The 23811-nt window shown below is 43.0% G+C and overlaps 2 protein-coding genes across 2 annotated transcripts in view; both read right to left on the reverse strand.

The window, feature by feature from the left end:
* Positions 1–2413: 2413 nt before the first annotated feature.
* Txndc2 (thioredoxin domain containing 2) lies at positions 2414–5536 on the reverse strand. The gene is made up of 2 exons (XM_070028676.1): positions 5495–5536; positions 2414–4576 (listed from the first exon to the last, which is right to left on the reverse strand). The coding sequence occupies exon 2, from the start codon at positions 4487–4489 to the stop codon at positions 2414–2416; it is 2076 nt and encodes a 691-aa protein (XP_069884777.1). The 5' UTR covers positions 4490–4576; positions 5495–5536.
* Positions 5537–17310: 11774 nt separating this feature from the next.
* Positions 17311–23811, reverse strand: part of Rab31 (RAB31, member RAS oncogene family) — a 142090-nt gene continuing 135589 nt past the window's right edge. The window contains exon 7 of the mRNA XM_070029640.1: positions 17311–21302. Coding sequence (XP_069885741.1) covers positions 21205–21302 — 98 coding nt within the window. The 3' untranslated portion in view covers positions 17311–21204. The remainder of the gene's footprint in view (positions 21303–23811) is intronic.

Raw genomic sequence — 23811 nt, forward strand, 5'->3', positions numbered from 1 at the left:
GTGTGAGCCACTGGTGTCCAGACTAAGAACTCACATTTAAAAAAATATTCTCCACCAATATAAGGTAAGAGAACAAAACTGGATTTAGGGATTTGCATAACAAAGAGACTAATATGGCATCAGCAACTTAAGAATGTGTTAAGACAGCCAGGTGCCTGTGACTCATGCCTATTATTCTAGCTACTCAGGAAGTTGAGATATGAGGATTGAGGTTTGAAGTCAGCCCCAGTAGGAGAGTCCCTGTAACTCTCCAATTTAACACCAAAGAAATCAGAAATAGAGCTGTAGCTCAAGTGGTAGAGCACTAGCCTTGAGCACAAAAATCTCAGGGACAGCACTCAATCCCTGAGTTCAAGCCCCAGGATGGTCTCTAAATGAAAATAAAAGCTGGAAATGGAGCTGTGGCTCAAGTGGTAGAGTGCTAGCCTTGAGCAAACCAACTCAAGAACAGCACTCAGGCCCTGACTTCTAACTCCAGGATGAGCGCGCGTGCACACACACACACACACACACACACACACACACACACACACACAGATTAAGAGGGTAGATATCAAGTTAAATGCTCGTTATGACAGCTAGTAATACAAGCAAAGGGAGATAAGGCAACTTCTGGAAGGCATATCACTGATGAATGTGCTTGGCCAAACTTACCCACTTATCTACACTAAACGTGTAGTTTGTATATCCATTGTACCTCCACAAACCTGTTAAAAACAATAACAACAAAAAACAGCTGGGCACTAGTGGCTTATGCCTGTAATCCTGGCTACTTAGGAGGCTGCAATCTGAGAATTTCAGTTCAGAGCCAACCCACGCAGGAAAGTCCTTGAGACTCTTATCTCCAATGAACCATCAGACAAACCAGAAGAGGTGCTGTGGCTCAAAGTGGTAGAGCACTAGCCTTGGGCAAAAGAGCTCAAGACAACACCCTGGCTCTGAGTTCAAGCCCTACAACTGACAAAAACAAATAAACAACAACAAAAAACCCAGCCAGATGGGTACTCATGGATCACACCTGTAATCCCAGCTACTTAGGGGGTTGAAGATCCAGATTTAAAGCCATCCTGGGCAGGAAAGTCCATGAGACAATTATCTTCTATTAACCTGCAAAAAGTCAGAAGTGGAGTTATGTCTCAAGTGGTAGAATGCCAGTATTGAGCAAAAAAGTCAAGTGAGAACACATAGCCCTGAATTCAAGCCTCAGTGTCAGCACCGAACCAACAACAAGAAGACTGTACCAAGCCAGACTTGATCCAGACGTAGGTCTTTTATCTTAAAGATGCCTAGGAAAAGGAATCCAGAACCTGGGGAGGAGGAGGAGGAGGTGGAAGAGGAAGATGAAGAAAGGAGGAGGAGGAGGGGGGGAAGGGAGGGAGGAAGGAAGGGAAGGAAGGAAGGAAAGGGAAGAAAGAAAGAAAAGCACTGAACCTGAAATTGGGAAGCATCCTTGGTTTGTGGGCACATTTTCAGCATCCTAATACAAGAAGAAGGTTAGCTATGACATGTGATTATGTCCAGAAGTGTCTTAGCAGGACCTCCAAAGATATGTAAGCATGGGAAAAAAACTTTCCATTCATCTTTTAGTCATAAATGTCTACAGAAGTGACCCACCTTTCCAATATTGCTGCAAACAGTGAGCAGAATTTTTAAAGATAAACAGAAGAATAAAATATAAGAAAAGAGGAAACAGTGGGACCTCAGACAAGGAATTCTTTTTGCCAGTCCTGGGGCTTGAACTCAGGGCCTAGGCATTGTCCCTGAGCTTCTTTTGCTTAAGGCTAGCACTCTACCACTTGAGCCATAGCACTACTTCCAGCTTTTTTGTTGTTTTTTACTTGGTACTGAGAAATCAAACCCAGGACTTCATGCATGCTAGCAAGCACTCTACCCCTAAGCCACATTCCCAGCCCCAGACAAGGAATTGTTAATTTCACCCTCTCTTTCCAATAAAAGTATGATCAGAATATGTTTTGTGTTCTTTTTCTTTTTGGTCGGTCGTAAGCCTTGAACTCTGGGCCTGGGCGCTGTCCCTCAGCTCTTCTGCTCAAGGCTAGCACTGTACCACTTGAACTATAGCGCCACTTCCAGTTTTCTGGTGTTTTATTGGAGATAAGAGTTTCATGGACTTTCCTGCCCGGGCTGGCTTTGAACCATGATCCTCAGATCTCAGGCTCCTGAGTAGTTAGGATTACAGGCATGAGCCACTGGCACCCGGTATGTTTTGTGCTTTGAGAAGGATAGACTTCATATTTATGCACATTATTATGTATAATATACAAGCAATAACATTTTGATCTATATTTGTTTTACATAACTTCCCCCCACGCCCTCCCCCCCCCCCCCCGCAAGTTACAAAAAAAGTACTAAGCTATCAACCACTGACTGTTTACAATGTTCTCAGAATATAGGATTATTTTAATTCTCTAATGGTTTCTTCAAGTTTTTCCTTAAGGGCCCCCTGAAACTCATACACTCTTTCTTCTTTTTTATAAAACTGAAAGGTTGGAAGACACGCAACTGAACACACTTTCACCACCTCCTCACAGTCATCAGCATCCACTTCCAGAAACATCACATCCTCATACTTCACAGACAAGGAATGGTAGAATGGCCTCATAATCCTACAAGAGCTGCACCAGGAGGCTGAGAAGTTCACTACTACCAGCTTACGCTCTGCCTCCCTGAGCATGTCCTTGAATTCATCATGGCTCAGAATCATGTTCACCAGGGTTTCCTTTGGGTATTCTGTCAATTCTTCTTGGAACATTTCAAGGGTGCTTTTCATGGGCTGCTGCAAGGTTTCCTCTGAGACATTAATGATGTTGCCCTTCTTAGGCAGGATGGATTTGTATAAGGGTTTGACTTCCTTGAACTTGTTGGTATATACTGAGGACTTGGGGATGCCATCTTTTTTGGACTTGTTGGTTTCCCCTGAAAACTTGGGGATTGTCTCATCGTTAGGTAGAATAGTTTTCACCAAAGACTTGTGATGTAAAGTGTATGCTGGGGACTTGGGGGCACTATCCTCACTGAACTGGCTATTTTCTTCTAAGGACTGGAGGAGGACCCCTGGCTTGTATTGGATAGTTTTTACTAATTCCTTCAGTTGTATGTAGGCTGAGGACTGGAGGATATCTTCCTTATTGGCCTGGTCAATTTCCTCTAAGGGCTTGAACATGGTCTCCTGCTTGGGAGGCACTGGTTTTGCCAAGGACTTTAAGGTATCTCCTGGCTTGAGTTGGATGTATGCTGAGGACTGGGGGATGTCATCTTCATTGAGTTGGTCAGTTTCCTCTGAGGACTTGTCCTTTCCCTGAGGAATAGTCCTGAGTTTGGGATGAATGGTCTGTGTTAGGAACATGGGAATGCCACCTTCATTGGATTGGCTGGTTTCCTCTGAGGTCTTGGGGATGGTCCTCTGCTTGGGATGGATAGGTTTTGCCATGGACTTGAGGACATCTTGCTTAGGTTGCATGGGTACAGAGGACTTGGGGATGCTGCCCTCATTAGACTGGTCGGTTTTCTCTGAGGAGTTGGAGATGGTCCTTTGTCTAGGTTGAACTGTCTGTGTTGCAGACTTGAGGAAACCACCCACATAGGACTGGACAGATTCCTCTGGGGACTTGGAAGTACCACTTTCATTGAACTGGTTGTTTTCCTCCGCGTCCTGAGGGATACTCTTCTGTCTGGGCCCAATGGTCTGTGCTGAAGGCTTGAGGAAACCACCCACGTAGGACTGGACAGATTCCTCTGGGGACTCAGAAATACCACTCTCATTGAACTGGCTGTTTTCTTCTACATCCTGAGCGCTAGTCTTCTGTCTGGGCCCAATGGTCTGTGCTGAAGACTTAAGGAAAACACCCACATAGGACTGGACAGATTCCTCTGGGGACTCGGAAATACCACTCTCATTGAACTGGCTGTTTTCCTCTGTACCCTGAGCGATAGTCTTCTGTCTGGGCCCAATGGTCTGTGCTGAAGACTTGAGGAAACCACCCACATAGGACTGGACAGATTCCTCTGGGGACTCGGAAGTACCACTTTCATTGAACTGGCTGTTTTCCTCTGCATCCTGAGCAATAGTCTTCTGTCTGGGTCCAATGGTCTGTGCTGAAGACTTGAGGAAACCACCCACATAGGACTGGACAGTTTCCTCTGGGGACTTGGAAATACCACTCTCATTGAACTGGCTGTTTTCCTCTGCGGGCTGAGGGGTGGAATCCTGTTTGGGCTGGATAGTTTTTGCCATGGACTTGGGGATTCCACCATGCTTAGACTGGATAACAGGTACTGCGGACTTGGGAATGGTTCCCCTTTTTGCTGAGATCTTTGGTGTGTTGCCCATTTTAAACTGGGGTTTTGGTTGGGACTTAAGAACAGTCTCCTGTTTGGAGTCATCTGGCTGGAAACTGATGGAGATGGTGTTTACTGAGAAATTAGGGATATTGCTATTCTGCTGTGAGGCCTCAGGCTTCTCTCTGGACATATGGAGTGAGTGGCTGACCACCAAACAGAGGCCTTCTCTTTGGTTTGGGCTATTTCCAAGAACTCTGAGATCAGAACAATTGTATTTCTGGAAGAAAAAAACTTGTAATGAAGTTTTTGAACAAAAAATAAGTAAATAAAAATGCAAAAGAAGAAACAAACAAAACACTTGATGTCCTTCTCAGAAAAACAAATGAAGTCTGATTAAGTATTCACTGAATAACTTCACTCACCAGGAGACCAAGTAGTAGATGATTCCCTGCATCTCTCTCTCCCTCCTTCTCCCCCCCTCCATACACACACACACACACACACACACACATATACACATACACATACACAGTTTTCATGACAACTTATTCTTGGTTCAACACTAACACCTACTTAATGCAATTCTTCTCTTCCTTTCTCCCCTTTACCACTGATATCACCTTCATTTGTTTCTCTCTCTCTCTCTCTCTCTCTCTCTCTCTCTCTCTCTCTCTCTCTCTCTCTCTCTCTCTCTCTCTCTCTCTCTCTCTCTCTCTCTTTCTCTCTCTTTCTCTTCTCCCCCTTTCTGGAGTGGGGGGGCGGGGTGCCAGTACTACTTGAGCTTGAACTCAGAATGTCAAGCTCTCAATTGGCTTTTGCCATTTAAGGCTGATACTCTACCACTTGAGCCATACATTCATTTCTGGCTTTCGATGGTTAATTGAACTTAAGTTTCTACCCAGGCTGGTTTTGAGCCTGAATCCTTAGATCTCAGCTTCTTGAGTAGCTAGGATTACAGGAGTTGGCCACCAGTGCCCAGCTCATTTGTTTCTTCTTGATTGTTCTATTTCATTTCTGGTTCTTTTTGGGACTCCAGCTTGAACAACTTCTATTTACAGCTCTTTGTTCTACCTCCATTCCTGATCTTTCATAGATGTTTCACAGTGAAAGCTTTACTCTACCATAAAACTTTTTTCCAGTTTATCTAAATTGATAACAAAGTGTGAATTACAGCTTATACTCAGGTAGCACTTACAGTTGGTCTTCTCCATCAGTACTCCCAACAGTGATACCTGAGAGCTTCAGCACAGTCTTGATGCTGGTGGCTACACTGGATGAGGCTGTGGTGACATATACATCCACAGGCATTATTTCCTAAAGCACCACAAACCACTGACATCAGTGCCATTATGATCAGCACTTTACAGATGGGAAAGCTGAGCCTTACAGAAGATACATAGTTCATTTAAGGTCACAAAGCAGGGATGAGGGCTGGGCCTAAAGTCCATACTCAGAATAGCTGTACTAGACTCTGATCTTTGTTGAATTTCCTGTCCAGACTGGGTAATGTAAACAAATGTTCCTATAATCTACCTCCAGGGTTCTCTAGACCCTCCTTTCTCTTTATGATTTTCTTATTATGTTAGTACATTTTTTGTTACTATAACAAAACATTCCAGGCTGAAAATTTTATGAAAAGAGAAATTTAGGGGTAAGGCATAGATGTAGTGGTAAAGTGCCTAACAACACCTCATGGTATATAAACATGAGGTCCAACAATGATGGAGTAGATCAAGAGGAAGAAATCACAGGGTAACACAGGTAGCCAGAGCATGGGGAAAAGCCAGACCTTCTCCTAACAACCTTCTCACAAGAACTCTGTATCTCAGGTTCATGAGAACTACCTCAATCCCTTCCAAAGGCAGTACTGCGAACTACCCTCTTGCCCCTCCCCCATGCCCTGACAAAGTACCTCACTACCTCTTAAAGGTCCTACCACCTCTCTGCTGCCACATTGGGTACCAAGCTTCCAAAGTGAGCTTTTAGAAGACATACCATATGGAAACCACAGCATAACTACATGTCCCAAGATCATTCTAGCCTTTTTTGGAAAGCTGTCACCTGATGGCAAATGTCCAGCTTCTGTCATATAGCCTCTGTCCCCATCTTCCACCTCCATGAACTTCACCTATACTTTTTCAGTACCTCCAGTTTACCATCTTCTTACTCTCACCCTCCTCGTGCTCCATCCTAGCCCATTCTGTAGAATTGAAATCCAATCCCTTTCCTCAGTAATGAGGAGGGAGTTGAGTGGTGGAAAGCTTGCCTGGTATGTATAAGACCCTGGGTTAGATCCTTAGCACATAAATACCTTTCCTCCAGGAATATCTGGAAGTCTGTCAGTTTTAGACTACTTGTTTATTTCCCAGTCTCTTTAGAACACATGCCGCTCAAGATATGGGTCAACATAGAGTTTTATATTCTTGATGTATACTTTTTTTGTTTTACCACATCAGTGTGAGAGTTGAAACTAAAAAGATTGCCTAAGTAAAATAGAAGCTTCAGAACATCTATTATTATTTATACCAATCATATTTTGTATGTATGTGGATGCTGATACTGGGACTTGAACTCAGGGCCTCCTGCTTTTGTTTGTCTATTTTGCTCAAGATTGGCACTATGTAGCACTTGAGCCACAGCTCTACCTCAGATTTCTGCTGGTTAACTGCTGATAAGACTTTTCTTCCTGGTCTGGTCCCATGCCACAATTCTCAGATCTGTCTCCTGAGTAGCTCAGATCACCCAGCTGAAATGTATTTTTAAGGGGGAGTAGAGATGGAGGAAAGAGATGTTGGTCTTAGCAAATTCATAATTTTTTTTAAATTTAAATTTTTTGTGAACATGCTGTACAGAGGGGTTACAATTACATGGGCAAGATAATGAGTACATTTCTTATCAAGCATTGCAGCCTCCTCCTTTGTTTACCCTTCACATCCCTTCCCAGCCTCCTCCCCCCCCCAACCCCCCCCCCCCCCCGCCCCGGACCAAAGTTGTAAAGTTCGTTTTTGACATGACAACTTGTACTTCTCATAGTTGCATCAGGTCCACCTGTATCCTTAAACGACTTGTAAATTCATAATTTCTGATATTGTTACTTAATCCTTTTCTAAGGAAAGAGCTCATCCTGACAAAATAAAGCTATTTCTTTCTTGGCTGATTGGCTTTGGGTAAAGAGTTAACAGAACTTTAGGATGTAATGTATGAATTTATTCTCTACTATAAAAGGCTTCAGCAGCTGATTGTGCAACATTTTAAAGCAGATAATGAGAATAAATATCAGGCACTTATCATCTAATATATTCTTCCTTAGTATTAGGAGAAAGGAAGCAAAAACATAAGATTGGACATAAGTAATGTAAGTCCTTCTGTTGGTCAGCTTTCCATCAATGCAACAAATACCTGAGATATCAATTTAAAAGTGGAAAGGTTTGTGTCAGGGGCTAGTGGTGGCTCATGCCTGTATTCCTAGTTACTCAGGAGACTGATCTGAGAGTCATGGGTCAAAGCCAGCCTGAAAGGCAACTCTAGTTCCTATGTTCTTATGTTAGTGGAGAAAAAAGGCAGAAGTAGAGGTATAGGTCAAATGGTAGAGCACCAACCTTGAGTGAAAAAGCCAGCCAAGCAAGAGTGCAAGGTTCTGAGTTCAAGCCCCAGTACTGGCACAAAGAAAGAAGGAGAGAGACAGAGTCAGAGACAGAGGAATGAAGAAAAGAAAGAGAAAGAAAGGAAAAAAGAGAGAGAGAGCAAGAAAGGCAGATTTGTTTTGGACTCACAGTTTTGGATATTTTAGCGGATAGTCAGCTAGCCCCATTCCTTTGGACCTGTTGTTAGATGGTATATTATGGCAGGTGAATGTGACAGAGGAAATTATTTACCTCATGGTGTCTGGGAAGCAAGGAAAGAGAAGGGCCTGGGGTTCTACTGTCTCTTTCAAGGTCATAGCCTCCAGTGACCAGAAAATATCCCATTGGGCCTCATCTCTTAAGGTCACTACCACTTACAATAGTGTCACAGGCTGGAGGTCAAGCCTTTAATGGGCATTTGATAGACATTGAGCCAATTCTTTTGCTGTTGTTGGTAGTGGTGGTGATGGTGGAGGTGGTGGTAGTAGAGCTTAAACTCTGAGCCTGGGCTCTGTTCCTCAGCTCTTCAGTTCAAGGCTAGCACTCTACCACTCAAGCCACAGCACCACTTCCAGTTTTGTTAGTGGTTTATTGGAGATAAGAGTCTCATGGACTTTTCCTGCCCTGGCTGGCTTTGAACCACAATCCTCAGATCTCAGTCTCCTGAGTAGCTAGGATTACAAGTATGAGCTACCGGTGCCCCGCTCACAGTCCTTGTAGTTGTATCTAGGATCAGGCTAGGTTGACTGCTTCACATGGGAAAACAGCAAGAGGCCAGAGCACTTGGCACAGCTATGTTTACCCCTAGATAGTTGGAGGGAAGTGGAGGAATTGAAACACTGAACTGCTATCACCAAGAGAAAGTGTTCTTTACCCTGAAATCCTACAAACAAGCATTTATAATTTGGTATCTCTGCTCTTTGAGGAGATAGGGCTGTAGGGGGAAAAGAGATGATCTATTTAGAAAATGTTTATGCTACATTGTATCTTAGATAAAATGCGAGATCTGTGACCCTGAGCTATTCTCCTTCCCAGTTTTAGGTTACAATTTTGCCTGTTAGGTTCTAGTAGTTCCTACTCTTCCTCCCACACTTCACATGGTTTCCAAGAAACTTGAAATATTGATGGCTCTCCTCATAAAATATATGTTTTCCTTCAGTACAAGCTGTCTGCAAATTGCTCAAGAGTCTTTATGTATGTGAGGGTTGTGTCTCGGGAAACAGAAACCACCACCTATTTTTGGCATAGGATAGCTTAGGCAATAATAAAACATATGGAAAAGCTCCTATTGAGGTTAAGGGTCCAGAAGCATTTCCCAGAATGCTGGGAGGCCTTCAAGGCTACTGTAGCCTCAGGAACCCTAGAAAAACAGGGAGGGAATCAGAGACCACCACTGCCATAGCTGGGCTGGCTGCAGGAACTTTCTGCTAGAGCTGTATCTAGCATGAACCACCATGGTCTAGACTTCCTCTCTGCTTAGAGGTAGAGGTAAATGAACGTTGGTATTCTGCTCAAACAGTCTTCCCACCTGGCACCTTGCAGGAGGAACAGAGCAAGGAGTGAATAATGGCCTCCTCAACAGGCTCATTTGTTGGTGGAATCTTTTTTTTTTTTTTTTTTTTGGGTCCGGTCGTGGGGCCTGAACTCTGGGCCTGAGCACTGTCCCTCAGCTCTTCAGCTTAAGGCTAGCACTCTAAGTTGGTGGAATCTTAATTTGCACCCAGAATGCAAGGAAGTTGGTATCAACACAAAGTGGGAATTCATTTCTACCCTTACAAAGACAACATTAGAGACTAGCTTTAAAAAAATATGGGAAAGTGGCTCAGTGGTAGAGTGCTTACTTCTCCTGCATGAGGCCCTGGGTTCGATTCCTCAGCACCACATAAGCAAAAAGAAAAAAGCCAGAAGTGGCGCTGTGGCTCAAAGTGGTAGAGCACTAGCCTTGGAGAGCTGAGGGACAGTGCCCAGACCAGAGTTCAGGCTCCACAACTGACATAATAATAACACACACACACACACACACACACACACACATTATCCTGGTATAAATGTGTGCTTTTATACTTTCATAAACAATACACATTTATAATAAAAAATTAGAAAACATCCCTAAAAGGGAAACAAAAATTACTTATCACGTCCATTTTCAGGGATCATGGGTACTAGGTCCATTGTTGGTCTTGCCCACATGCAGATATTTTCAAATGAGACATTTTCAAACAGATTTTATTTTCATAATCATATTTCCTTAAGAATGTATTCTTGGAAGTGGAGGTATGGCTCAAATGGTAGAGCACTGGCTATGAGCAAAAAAAGCTAAGGGACAGCACCCAGTCTATGAGTTCAAGCCCCAGAACCAGCACCAGAAAAATAAATGAAAGAAAAATAGTATATTCTGGTGCTCTCTCCCAGAAAAGGGACCCATTGATGGTGCTCTGACACAATAGCTCCTCCCTCAATTGTCCCTCTCTCCCTCACACTGAGGCTTCCTGGCCAGTGTCTATACAGATAGCACAGTTCTTGCTTTATTATGGACTTTTATTCCTAGACTCCTTAGGAATAAACCTGGTAACTTCAAAATATTGGAAAGTTCTACCTCAATTAGTTTATCTGATATATTGCTCATGGGTGGTGAACTTTAAGCAGAAAAACAGAAGTAAAGTGATTTTTCCCCCCAGTTGTGGGTCTTGAACTCAGGACCTGGGTGCTCTCCCTGAGTTTTATCACTCAAGTCTAGTGCTCTACCACTTTGAGCCACAGCTCCACTTCTGGCTCTTTTGTGTGATTGATTGGAGATAAGAGTCTCACAGACTTTCTTGCCTAGGATGGCTTCCAATGCAATGTTCAGATCTCAGCCTCCCTAATAACTAGGATTACAGGTGTGAGCCACTGGCAACCAATGAATAGGTGATGGGTGAATCCCATCAGTGAGATAGAGAAGAAGATAAAGAGGTTGAATTGGAAAGCTGGTGAATGCAGGCAACTCTTCTTGCAGAGACCTGCAGCCCTGTGAATATACAACACTTAGAAAACTGAGCCATGAGAGCAGGAGAGGAAAGAAAGAGCAGAAAAACAATACCAATAACCCAGATCAACTCTTATGAATGGGACACCATGATGACCAGAGGAGAGCCAGGAGACACAGCACATGAAGCCTGGCATAATGGCATCTGCTCTGCTCTACTCTGACCCTAAAATCCAGACAATTCTGAGGACAGGACCTCCCAAGTTCAAGGCACTGGATTGAAGGTCCAGTAACCTATCATCCCAGTCTCCGCCCTGTCCTTCAGGCACATCCATCATCTGAGAGGTAGGATTTCTCTGGGGCTAAACATCAGGATGTGTTTACACATCCTCTCTTGGATCTAAACTACTTAGTTTATCTGCAATTCAAAGGATGGTTTGTCTCACCTCTAGGCATTGGAAGCTGGGTAGACAGCCCCCATCACCTGGTTAGGCAACAGAATGGTTGTGAAAGCAAGGTGACTTACTTAGACCCTTACTTCACTATTTTTACTATAAACATATGAAGGCACATGCTACTAAACATGACTGATCATTGTTGACCTTGAGCACTTGGTTGAAGAGGTCTTGTTGAGTTTCCCCCCAACATTTTCCTTATGTACACTTTGGAAGGAGACAGGCTTAGGGCATGGAGGATTGCCTGAGCTCCTGAGGGAGCTGAGCAATGGTTTCAACATCAAGGTCAGGGACAGACATGAAAAGATACTTGAAGCTGCCTGAGCTGTCAATTCCAGGACAGTGAGACCAGCAGTTTGGGATCAGATGATAGGAGAAAGCAAACCAGCAAGTCTCTATTAATTGGGTGATTCAGATCTTCTGGTCTGAGCTATTAACTCTAAGTTCGCCAGTCAAAACTTCCTCCTCATATGTGAGAATGAGTTTAGAAAGTAGGACAGGCCTTGGCATGGATACAGCTTGCCCTACTTTCTCTGAATTAAATTAAACTCCCTCTGCTCCTTCCTTACAAATGAGAAGAACTGGGCTAGGGATGTAGCTCAGAGGCAGAGCGCTTGCCTAGGATGTGTAAGGCCCTGGGTTCTGTCCTCAGCATGAGAAGGAGGGGGAGGAAGGTCTAATAAATATGAATATGATGCATTCTTCTCAGATTTGTTTTGTGGACAGAACAGGATACAATTTGAAAGTAGTTCATGAATCCAGGGTCTGGGATCTGTCCCTGAGCTCTTTTTACTTAAGGCGGCACTCTACCAATTTGAGCCACATTTTCTGGTGGTTAATTGGTTCAAGATGTACCTAGACTGGCTTTGAACTGCAATCCTCAGCTCTTAGCCTCCTGAGTAGCTAGGATTACAGGCATGTGCTACCAGCTCTAGTCTATTTTACTTAGGTCTAATGATCTTGGGCAATTACCCTCCTGAGCCTTTATCTACTCATCTGTAAAATGGAGACAATAATAGTATCAACCACATAAAGATTGTTAAAATGAGCTGTGAAATATTTGAGACTGTCTAACACAGCAGGCTGCTTGATTCATATGGCATATAACTGATAGTTTTTTCTCTCTTATTTATTTCAGTTGTAGGGCTTGAATTCAGGGCCTGGGTACTATCCCTGAGCTCTTTAACTCAAGGCTAGTGCTTTACTACTTTGAGCCACAGTGACACATCTGGTTTTCTGGTGGTTAACTGGAGATAAGAGTCTCTTGGTTTTCCTGCTCTAGCTGGCATTGAACCATGACCTTTAGATCCCAGCCTCCTAAGTAGCTAAGATTATAGACATGAGCCACCAAAACACAGCTGTGACAGTTTTGAGTTTTTCCTTGTTGAACTCAGAGCTCTGTGCTTGCTAGGTAAGCTCTCTACCACATGAACCACATCCCCAACTCATTTTGCTTTATTTTTTTTTTTCAAAATAGGGCCTTTCATTTATGCCTAGGCCCACATGGACCTCTTATTTATGCTATTTATATCCTCCTACTTATGCTTCCTGTGTAGCTTTGATGACAGGTGTGGGCCACCGTACACTGCTTTCAGTAGTTGATTCAGTAGCATTTGATTAACTTTTTTGCCCCAGCTGATCTGAACTATTATCCTCCTGATCCCTGCCTCACAATAGCTAGAATTATAGTTGTGAGTCACTGCACTGGGACCCTTTTGAATTTTTGCTTGGTGCCAGGGCCACAGAGAAAAAAAAATGCTTCTTTGAGAAAAAATCTTGTGGCTCAACTCAGGTAGCACCATGAGCATAATGTTCCCAATAGAAAGCATTTGTGGGATTATGGGAGCTCCTCTTGAACCAGTCTCACCCCAAGCACTGCTAGCTTAGTCCTCAGGGCATGGTCATGACTTAGCTTCCAAGGGCTGATAATATGCTAATGTGATGGTGGTAGATGCTTTCAGAATTAGTATTGTTGTTTGAATTTTATAAAAGTAGTATAATGTGTGTCTACCACAGAGCATCCCAAAAGAGTTGGAGAGAATCCTATAATCAGACACAGTAGAGACAGGTGCTGGTGGCTCATGCTTGTAATTCTAGCTAGTCAGGAGGCTGAGATCTGAGGATCACCGTTCAAAGCTAGCCCAGGCAGAAAAATCCCCATGAGACTCTCTCATCTCCAGTTAATCACTCAAAAACTAGAAATGGAGCTATGGCTTAATGTGGTAGAGCAACAGCCTTGAACAAAAGAGCTCAGGGACAGCGCCCAGGCCCTGAGTTCAAGCCCCACAAACAACCAAAACCAAAACAACACAGTAGTATTTCTACAGGCTAGTGAGCAAATATTCACCCACATCAGTTCAGGATTGGTTTCTTAAGCTTCTTCTTCCCCCCTCTCCATTACTGGGGCTTGAACTTAGGACCTAGGCACTATCCCATAGTTTTTTCACTCAAGTACTCTGCTACTTGAACCACAGCTCCACTTCTGGCTTTTTGCTGATTCATTGGAGATAAGACTCTCACAGATTTTTCAGCATGGGCTGGTTTTGAACTCAGTCCCTTGAGTAGGATTATATGTCTGAGCCATCAGACCTATCTTGAAAACTTTTTAATTTATGAAGCTTTCTGGGTTCCAGAATTGTGGTTATGTATACATGTACGTGCCTATCTTCATTTAACATGCTCAGGGGGCGGGGGGGGGCAGGGCTCATTTGCTAAAGTTCCATCAACCAGCAACTGGTAGAATAGGGAGCAGGATTTGGATGGTCTGATTCTAAATTTCTGACTCTGACTTTCTTAACCTCTACACATCATTGCTTCCCCCCTCCCCACCCCCCGCAAAAAAAAAAAAAAAAAAAAAAAGTGAACAGATCACAAAAAGAAAGTATCAGGTAAGAGGAGCTCTTCCCAGCTCCAGGGAAAAGTCAAAGCTTATGAGATCATTACAAACACCAAGTTCCCTGTCCAAAATCATGTGCACGTGATTTCACTTCATCTTGATGTCATCCCCAGAACTGGATACTAGATACTCAGTACTGAGACTGAGAGGCTGTATAACTCCCTCAGGATCCTTTGAAGAAGAGAGAAGAGCCCAGGTTTCTACCCATGTGGCCAAAAGGCCTACTCCAGCCTGTAGCTTACCTGTAGTTGCAGGAACTTCTCATTCTGGCCATTCTTGGCTTACATTGTTTTTCTATTTCCTTTTGTGTAAGCCTGACAATTATGCAGATCTGATGGGGCATGGAGGACTAATTCAGCACTTGATGAGTGGATGGGATGAGTGGACTCATAAGTGAGTGGGTGGATAGGTGAGTGAATGGAGGAATGCATGGGTGAGTAGATGGAGATACAAAGGGGCCCTTGCTTACATCCAAAATCTCCCTGGTGCTCCAAATGAGGGAAGGAAATGGCCTGAGTCAGGTATACAAGACAGAGGACAGAAAGGCCAAGAGTGGATGGGCATGGGGTCTGTAAACTGCAGACCAGACAGATGAGTCAGATTTTCACAGAAGCCCTCTAGCAATGTGCATGAACCCTGATACTTTTTGTGAGAAGTGAGAGAAACTTAAATTCTGATAGCATGTTTATACCAAAAGTGCTGGAAGCTACTATAAGTCACGTAAGAGAACTGAACTAGATTAACTGAATTCAGCTTTCTGCATCCGACACAATGAGGTCTTATGCCATATTATATGGCCTCCTGCCCACAGTTGGTGAATTAGAGTCTAGGATGCAGAATCCCAGGCAGTTGAATCTTCAGATATTTTCAGTCCAGCCAACATCTCAATTTAGTTGTATTAGCTACTCTAGCCAGACTCACTCAACTAAGCCACTTTCAAATTCCTGCCCTTAGAAACTGAAAGATGGTGTTTATTGTTTCATACCAACTTAAACTCAGAGCACTGTTATAAGCAATAGATTATATATGATATTAAATACACACTGTAAGATTATTAGACTTTGCCAGAGAACTACACAGACATCCAGGTACAGAGAACAAAGACAGGTTTATTGCCGGGAAAGGGGGCCAGCAAGACTCTTTCTCACAAGGGAGAAGTGAGAAGCAGCAGCTATTGTCTGGGGTGACCTATATAACCTAGGAGGTTTAGGAGGGGCTAGAAGGGGCTAGGAGACTGAACTCTGGTGTGGACGTGAGGGCCAGGGGCTTCATCATGGCAGACTAGGATTTATGGCTACTGTCCAAATAGTAGGTAAGGGGCCCTGCAACTGCCCAGACCTGAAGGTCACTCTAAGGGGCTCTTGCCTTATGTAGTGGTAGCTGCCCCAGAGAAGTACCATCCCAAGGTAGAGGGTGTTGGAAGTTGATTATTTACTGCCTTTACTACATGGGCCTAGTGTTGCCTAGGAAGGGAACATGCTAAGCTGTGGAGAAGGGAAGGAATGGACTAAGCTATGGGAAAGGACTAATTTGGCTAACACTGTCCCTGAGTTTCTTTTGCTCAAGACTAGCAATCTACTACTTGAGCCACAGCGCCACTTCCAGCTTTTTCTGTTTATGTGATACTGAGGAATTGAACTCAGGGCTACATGTATGCTAGACAAGCACTCTACCACTAAGCTACACTCCCAGCCCTAAGTATATTTTTAACTCACCTTTGTCAATATCAACACTTAAATGTTGGAGACCTGTATTGCAACCCTGGCTTTTGAATTCATGTGAGCATTTTTGTTGTTTGTTTTAACCCTCTTACTAGTTTATCTAGGCTGCAAATTAATGCACAATAATTAAAATAGGACTTATAGCTTTTAGGCCAGTATATGAAACTGATGAAGCAGCAGAATAAATATAAATTGATGAGTTTAAATACTGAGGAAATACAACACACCTGTAGGCCATCTGGAGCTTTTCTCCTCTCTTAGGTAGATGATAGCAGGTGAGCTAATGAACTCTCCTGACCCCATGGTCTTTTGTTTTCTTTCACAGTACTTGTGGTAAGATTTCTTTTTTTGGGGGGTGGGTCCGGTCATGGGGCCTGAACTCAGGGCCTGGGCGCTGTCCCTCAGCTCTTCAGCTCAAGGCTAGCACTCTACCACTTGAGCCACAGCGCCACTTCCGGCTTTTTTCTTTTTGCTTATGTGGTACTGAGGAATCGAACCCAGGGCCTCATGCATGCAAGGCAAGCACTCTACCACTGAGTCACCTTCCCAGACCCATTGTGGTAAGATTTCTAACCAGAAGATTCATCTGGGAGTACGACCCCATTCTGAGCAGGTCCTGTTTTGTTTCTTCTTCCTCCTCTTTTCATCCTCTTTCTCGTCCTCTCCCTTCTCCTCCTATTCCTTCCCATCCTCTTTCTCAAATATACTTTTCTTTGTGCATTTGATAAGCATTTGTAATTCAACTTTCAACTGTGGCAAAGGCCACAGTTCTGTTACTCAAGTTGTGTATAGCACAATTCCCATGAGTCCTGTTATACACCCTCATGGATGTTCAGGATGGCAGCCTAGCAATTCATGTTCTGCCTTTGAGAAGCATGTTGATACCATGTAGATTACTGACTTATTCAAATTATCCCATAGCTTTCATCATGGGCCTGTGCTCTACTTTGCTTCCATTTCCTTTTGTGTGAGTGTGTCGATACTGGGACTTGAACTCAGTCTCTCAAACTCCTGTTTAGCTTTTAATCCTAGGCTAATATTCTACCACTTGAGGCACACCTCCACTTCTGGCTGTTTGCTGGTTAATAGGTGATAACAGTCTCTCAGATTTGTCTTAGATTGACTATGAACTCTGATTCTCAGATCTCAGCTTCCTGAGTAGCTAGGATCATGAGCCACTAGTGCTTGGCACTGTTTATCTGTATACATATTGCCACCAGTGCCTCAATGAACATCCTTCTACATGTATTCAGAGGTACAATGCATTTATTTCTCTGGAGAATTACCACTCTTAATTCTGAATTAAAAGCAATTCAAAAATTTTTGAGTAATAAGAAACAGACAAATGTGGTAAAACTTAAAATATTTTATTAATACAGAACAGTGTGTGTTAAAACCCAAAATAATGGATAGAAAGAGGTTTTGCCAAAGGAGCACTTTACTATGCAATAGAGGACAAGGTGCAAAGATCCTCTGTAGAGGAATCTTGCAAATGCAAGAACCGGGTCCAGCCCAGTGGAAGACCTTTGCAGAGGCAGAAGGAAAAGGCTGCAGTTGGTGTGATTGCACACTGTCACTGGGTCTCTGGTCAATGGTAGTGAGTGATACAATCTCCATAGCTGCTTGGCTTCACCACAGCTCAGAGACCTCTGGTTCAGAAGCTGGCTGGCTGACCACTCTGTTTGGCAGAGTAGTGAGAAGTGAAGCCCACTTCTGGCTATAGTAGGCCTCAGCGTTGACCTTTGAGGAAATAGCTCAGTCATCCAAACTTCCCTCAGGAATAGAGCTTGGTTTTCATCAGGGCATAGCCCAATGGTTGGCTAAAACTCAGCTTGAAGTCTTCAACCTTATGCTTTGCAAAGTTAATGTCCTATACAGCATCCTAATGAACCACTTCTAGTCTGGAAAGTGGCAAGTCAATTCAGTATCTGTGGGAAATGTTTGCGTGACTCCACTGCTATTCTCAGGGGTTAAGAACCCCACTTAAGCTTTATAAGCCCAACCTTATAAAGCACATGCCTGTGAGCCAAACCCACACTGTTCTTTTGTTGCTGTTTTGATTCTTGTTATGCTGGTATCAGGGCTTGAAATCAGCGCCTTAGCTTTTCTACTCAAGCTAGAACTCTAGCACTTGAGCTAGAGCTTTACTCTGGCTTTTTGGTGGTTAATTGGAGATAAAAGACTCACAGACTTTCCTGCCCAGGCTATCTTCAAAGCTTGAGCCAGCTCCCACACTGTTTGAAAAGGATTACATGCCAGTATAACCAATACAAAATCATATTTACACATATACACACATATTACACATGAAAATGGGGAAAGGGTAAATTTTGGGAGATGAGGCCAAGATGCACATCCCATAAAACTACTTGACATTTTGAGCAAAAGCAATTTCTAGGTCTTTTCATACTATTGTTAAATGCTGATGGCTCAACTTAAAACAACTAGAAAATCATGTCAAGCTAAAATCAAGAAAATAGGCAAGTGCCATTGTAGACAAGCATGAAGTATCTATTTTCAGGAAAAACTCAAGATACTATGTGCCCAAGGTTCATCTACTCTCTTATCTCCTTGTGGTGATTATAGCCCTTTGTCCTCTGCTGGCTTCAATAGCTAAGGCACAATTGAAGGTGTATGAAATAAGGCAACAAAAAAGTGTTTCATGGGTGTGGAGCTGTGGCTCAAGTGGTAAAATGCCAGCTTTGAGCATGAAAACTAAGGGACAGCATCTAGTCCTGGTGCACACATACACAAGAGTGTTTTTTTTTTTTTTCCACAAGAGTGTTTTTTATAACCTCATTTGCTTCTGAAATAAAACCAAGGGTTCATTAGTGGTTAGCTCACTATATGGGTTAACTCCAGACATTTTATGTAAAATACAAATACTGCCACCTAGCCAAATGCTGCGATGCTATCAGCTAGGCTCACAGGTACCATCTTAACTTGGAAATCTGTGTTGCTGGCTAGAGAAACCCAGACTCTGAGGAAGAGCTGTACAGGAAAGGTTCAGAAAAGTCCGCATGTCACTTGGAAAGAGGTCACTTCAATGCACAACTCATTTCTTTCCCTTTGGCAAGAGTTGTGCTAATTCCTAGCAGATTGCTTTAATGATCCTTGTTAAGACTACTGAGACACCCAAATACTACTTGCTGCAGTTTCTGAGATGGCCTGTCTTGACCAGCATGTGACCCTCTTGATCCAAAATTTGGTGTTTTCTAGCCTTCACAGTCTATGATTGCCATTCAGCTCTCCCAAGTTGGGAGTTGAAGTGAAAAGCTCAAATCTGTGGCTGGAATCTAGTCCTGTTTCCTCATTGACCATCTACAAAAAATGCAAAATTGGTATGATGTTGAATACCTGTAGTCTCAGCTAGTTGGAAGGCTGAAATGGAAGCTCTTAAGCCAGAAGTTTGAGGCCAGCCTGGGCAATATAGTGAATCCAGATAACAAAAAAGAAAACAAGTGTAAACTTAGCCCTGGGCTCTCCAGCTCCTTCTTTCTATGGACGACATGATTCAGTGTATCTTGTCCTTCAGGAATTTGGTGGCATAGTTGTGATATATCCCTACAGCAGCAGTAAGGACTGAGTTATTGGAAACTCACAGCTTTGAATCAGCTTAGAGTCTCTTTCCCAGCTTTCACACTGTAACTTGTCAATAAGAATTTGCTGGCTTTGAGCATTCATGGATAGAAGGTGTCAGGTGGCCTCTATTGGCATGCTGTAAGCTGACCCACTTTCTTGCTATGCCTTCATGGCTTCCTGGCCCTTTGATAGCCAAGAGTACTTCTAATCTTTAAGAATCATCTCTTAGTAAGAGCCCTGTTAAGAAAACCAGCTGTGTTGGGCATCAGTGGCTCACGCCTGTAATATTAACAACTCAGGAAACTGAGATCTGAGGATAGAGGTTCAAAGACAGCCAGGTAGGAAAGTCCATGAGATTCTTTCTTCCAATTAACCAGCAAAAAGCTGGAAGTAGAGCTGTGAGCGGAAAAAGCTAAGGAACAGAGTCCAGGCCCTGATTGGAGCCCCAGTGCTGGTACGAGAAAAAGAAAAAGCCAAAAAAGAAAACCAGCTGCTTCTTCATCCCAGGCTTTTCTGAACATTCAGCTAGAAATAAGATTTGAATTTTCAAACTTTTGCTGTTCTTTCCATGCTTTCTCTTTACTTCCTTTGAAATCAGACATCTTTAACTGAGCAGACAATGGGGCTGTTAAGGAAAGTTTTTATTGGTATTCCCCAGGTTAGACCTATGATTGACCCCATTGTCTTCCTCCTCAAGCCTGGCATCATTTAAAATGCTTTCACTGATTTGACACTTTGGAAGGGAGTCTAGAATTTTATGGTGGTAATACTTCTTCTGGCTGAGTTTGCTGTGCCCTATGATTAATTGCTATTATTGAAAGTTTGCCTTACAGTTTAGACTTACATCTTTTGGTTAATTTTTGCCTTAGATATGAAACCATGACCTATTCTCTTAGTAGAACAAGACTTTGTGTATTATATGCCTCTTAAAGTGTGAGAATTTATTTCCTGGGGGGGTGATGTATGCTAAGTGGTCTCCTGAATAGTACTTATATCTTTCCTTATATAGTAACTACTTAACTGACTCTCTGAAACCAGACCCCGACACCTATACTATAAGCAATCTTTCAGTCTGATTTGGTTTGTTTATATGTGACCAAAAATGGGGGGGGGAGGGAGTTTATCAATAGATTAAAAAAAAAGAAACAGATTCCGGTCTCTATTGTATCTTTCTTTTGTTTTAGAGATTCTCAAGTCTCAGCTTGAGTGATGGTCCAGTTACAGTTCTCTGATTTTCTTCAGAAAAGTATAATAAAGGCTTACTTGCAAAGCCAGATAAAAACTTGCCTTCTGCTCTGATACTTCCTTGTGGTGATGGCTGGCCATGTAATGAAGGCCCTGGAGAAACAACTGGATCTGGCTATATACCGAAGTCAGAGGAAAATGTATACTTCCAGATTGTGTATAAACTTGAAAATTTTCTAAGATTTTTAGCAAAAGCAACTATACCTATTAAGTCTAATCTCTCTCTGGTGCATTTCATGGATTTCAGGCATGCTGGGATGATGTGGTTGTTGTTGTTGTTTTTCCTCCGTTTTCTGAGATCTTGTTTTTCAGGGACATTTCCTGCTCCTCTCCCTGAAGGTCTCTCAGGAGTATGGTGGGTGCCAGCCCCAGAGTAGGCTCCTTCAGCAGGGCCCACGATAAAGGCTCAGGCCTCAGATCAGCAGCACCGTCGGCTGACTTGCGAGCTCTGGCTCCCAAGCTTGACCATTCCACTGCTTCCATTTTCATGGGGGTCCAAGGGTGGGATCTGGCGGCCTGGAATAAAAAGGAGACCAAAACTGAGTTGCTTTTTCCTCAAGAAACATTGTACACACACAGGTTATCACAAAAAATAGCTCCTCCCTTTCTTCTTTTCATTTTCCTTTCTTCTTCTGCTGCATTAAGTCAAATTTAAGGAAAAGTACCATCAGGTTCCTGACAATTTGGAATTCCTGGGGCCAAGTAGATCTGCTTCTAGGTGGCAGCTTCCAGCTGGCCCCTCTGCCCACCCATGCATTCCTTGTTCCAGCCTTCTCACAGAGCCATGACAACATTTGTGGCCTAACTTCAACAATGAGTACTCATCCTTCTTTCCTGTGTCTCAAAATAGAAACAAACTCAGAATTGCAATCTTCCCAGTGACATGACTCTGCTTACCCACCCTGCTCCTGCCAGTGCAATCAGATGGCTAACTAGAAAGTCCTTTTCACAGGCCTGCCTGCATAGGAAGCAGTATTTCAATGTCATGCATCAGAAATCTTAGTCTCTGGGCTGAGAAGGTGACTCAGTGCTAGAATGTTTGCCTTGCATGCATGAGGCCCTGGGTTAAATTCCTCAGCACCACATAAGCAGAAAAAGCCGGAAGTGGCGCCATGGCTCAAGTGGTAGAGTGCTAGCCTTGAGCTGAAGAGCTTAGGGACAGTGCCTAGACCCAGAGTTCAGGCCCCATGACCGACTAAATAAATAAATAAATCTTAGTCTTACTTTGTTTCATTTAAAATTATCATTTATAAATAAACACAAAGTAAAAATTAGACATGGGAAAGGGTTAGAAAATGATAGCTAAAGGATGTGGGGGTTTTGAAACAATAAAAGTGTTTTAAGCAGACTGTTCTAATGGTTACACATACCTGTATTCACTAAGCCACTGAACACTGCCCTTGAAATGGGTGGAAGGCATGGTATGTGAATTTCGATTCAACAAAGCCATATTTATTAAAGGTAGTGGTATCTCTTAAGTAGTCTTAAACAGACTCAGGGCCTCTTAAAAGATTTTTCACAGATCCCACCCTCACCTTGGACTGTGAAGTTCATGTGAACGTCAGTGTTACTACCAGTATTATGACTCAAAGAATTTATGTTATTGCTGAAGACCATGTCACTTATGAGGGAGAGTTAGCTGTCTTGTCAAGGTAGTTTGGAAAAAAGTGGGTGGGATGAATGTGTCTCTTGTTCCCACTGGGTAATGCACCTACATGAGTGGCAGTGTAGTGTATGTCCCCATTCTGTGCTTGTGGAGAAACGCCTTCCAAGCAGGAGACCCAATTAAAAGAAAACTTCTGCACTCATGCTCTAAGGCAAGGACAGCAACCATGAGATTCCCAGTGATTCATGGCCATCACTCAACCAATGAAACAAAAAATAGTCAGGGGTTGGGGACTGAGGGTAAGGGGACAGCATATCTGGCTGGTCCAGATGGGTTTCAATCTTTGAGGCCCCTCTGATTAAAGAGTGGTCTTTACTGTTTTTCCTTAACTGTCAAATTAGCGTTCTCTGCTTTAAACATTTTCCTGCCTTTAATTCTTTAATTGGCAGAGAATAAGAACCCAACTTTAGGTGCTATCAGTAATAAATGGTACAAATGGTTCTTTGATTATAACCCCAAGCCTGTCCCACATGCACTCTTCTATTTTTCTAACACCCTTGAAAACATATAAAAAATTAGCTTTAAAAGGAAGATCTAAAAGGAAGATCTAAAAAAGCTGATTAAGTAGAATACTAGTTTTCTAAGTTTCCAATAATTAGAAGTTGAGGGAAATTGGTTCCAAAGACAAAGTCTTCAGTATAAGCTATCTAAAGACCATCTAGAGAGCCAAAAGACGTTATCCTTCCAGGCACTGGTGGCTTACAGTTGTAATTCTATCTACTCAGGGGGTTGAGATCTGAGGATTGTGGTTCAAAACTAGGCCAACCAGGAAAGTCTGTGAGACACTCATCTCCAAGTAATCACCAAAAAGCCAAAAGTGGAGTAGTAGCTCAGGTGGCAGAGCACTAGCCTTGAGCAAAAGAGCTCAGGGACAGTGCCTAGGTGCTAACTTCAAGCCCCAGGAAACACACACACACACACACACACACACACACCAGGAAACACACACACACACACCAGGAACACACACACACACACACACACACACACACACACACACACACACACACACACACACACACACACACACACACACACACACACACCAAAGTTTGTTTGCAGAAGAGATGGTGGTGAGAGGAAATTTCTGAGGCTGATGCATTGCATAGACTGTAAGGTGTGGACACACAACAAAGTTCAAGCACAAAGATTTTGCTCATGGGCATGTAATTAAACATGAATGGTAGAGTTAGATCTGAGTACTAAGCACACTAAAAGTTTGTAAATTTCATTGGTCATTGCTTCTGCTATCTTGTGCAGCCAAGAGAGCTGTACAAAGCTATGCAGGCATTTTCAAAACAGCTTGATCCACTTGTAGAAACAAATAGCAGGGTAAGTATGCGTTTCCCTCTTCTAGAC

Source organism: Dipodomys merriami, unplaced genomic scaffold (assembly GCF_024711535.1).
Source record: "Dipodomys merriami isolate MVZ:Mamm:240054 unplaced genomic scaffold, mDipMer1.0.p SCAF_2, whole genome shotgun sequence".
Taxonomy (NCBI): Eukaryota; Metazoa; Chordata; class Mammalia; order Rodentia; family Heteromyidae; genus Dipodomys; species Dipodomys merriami.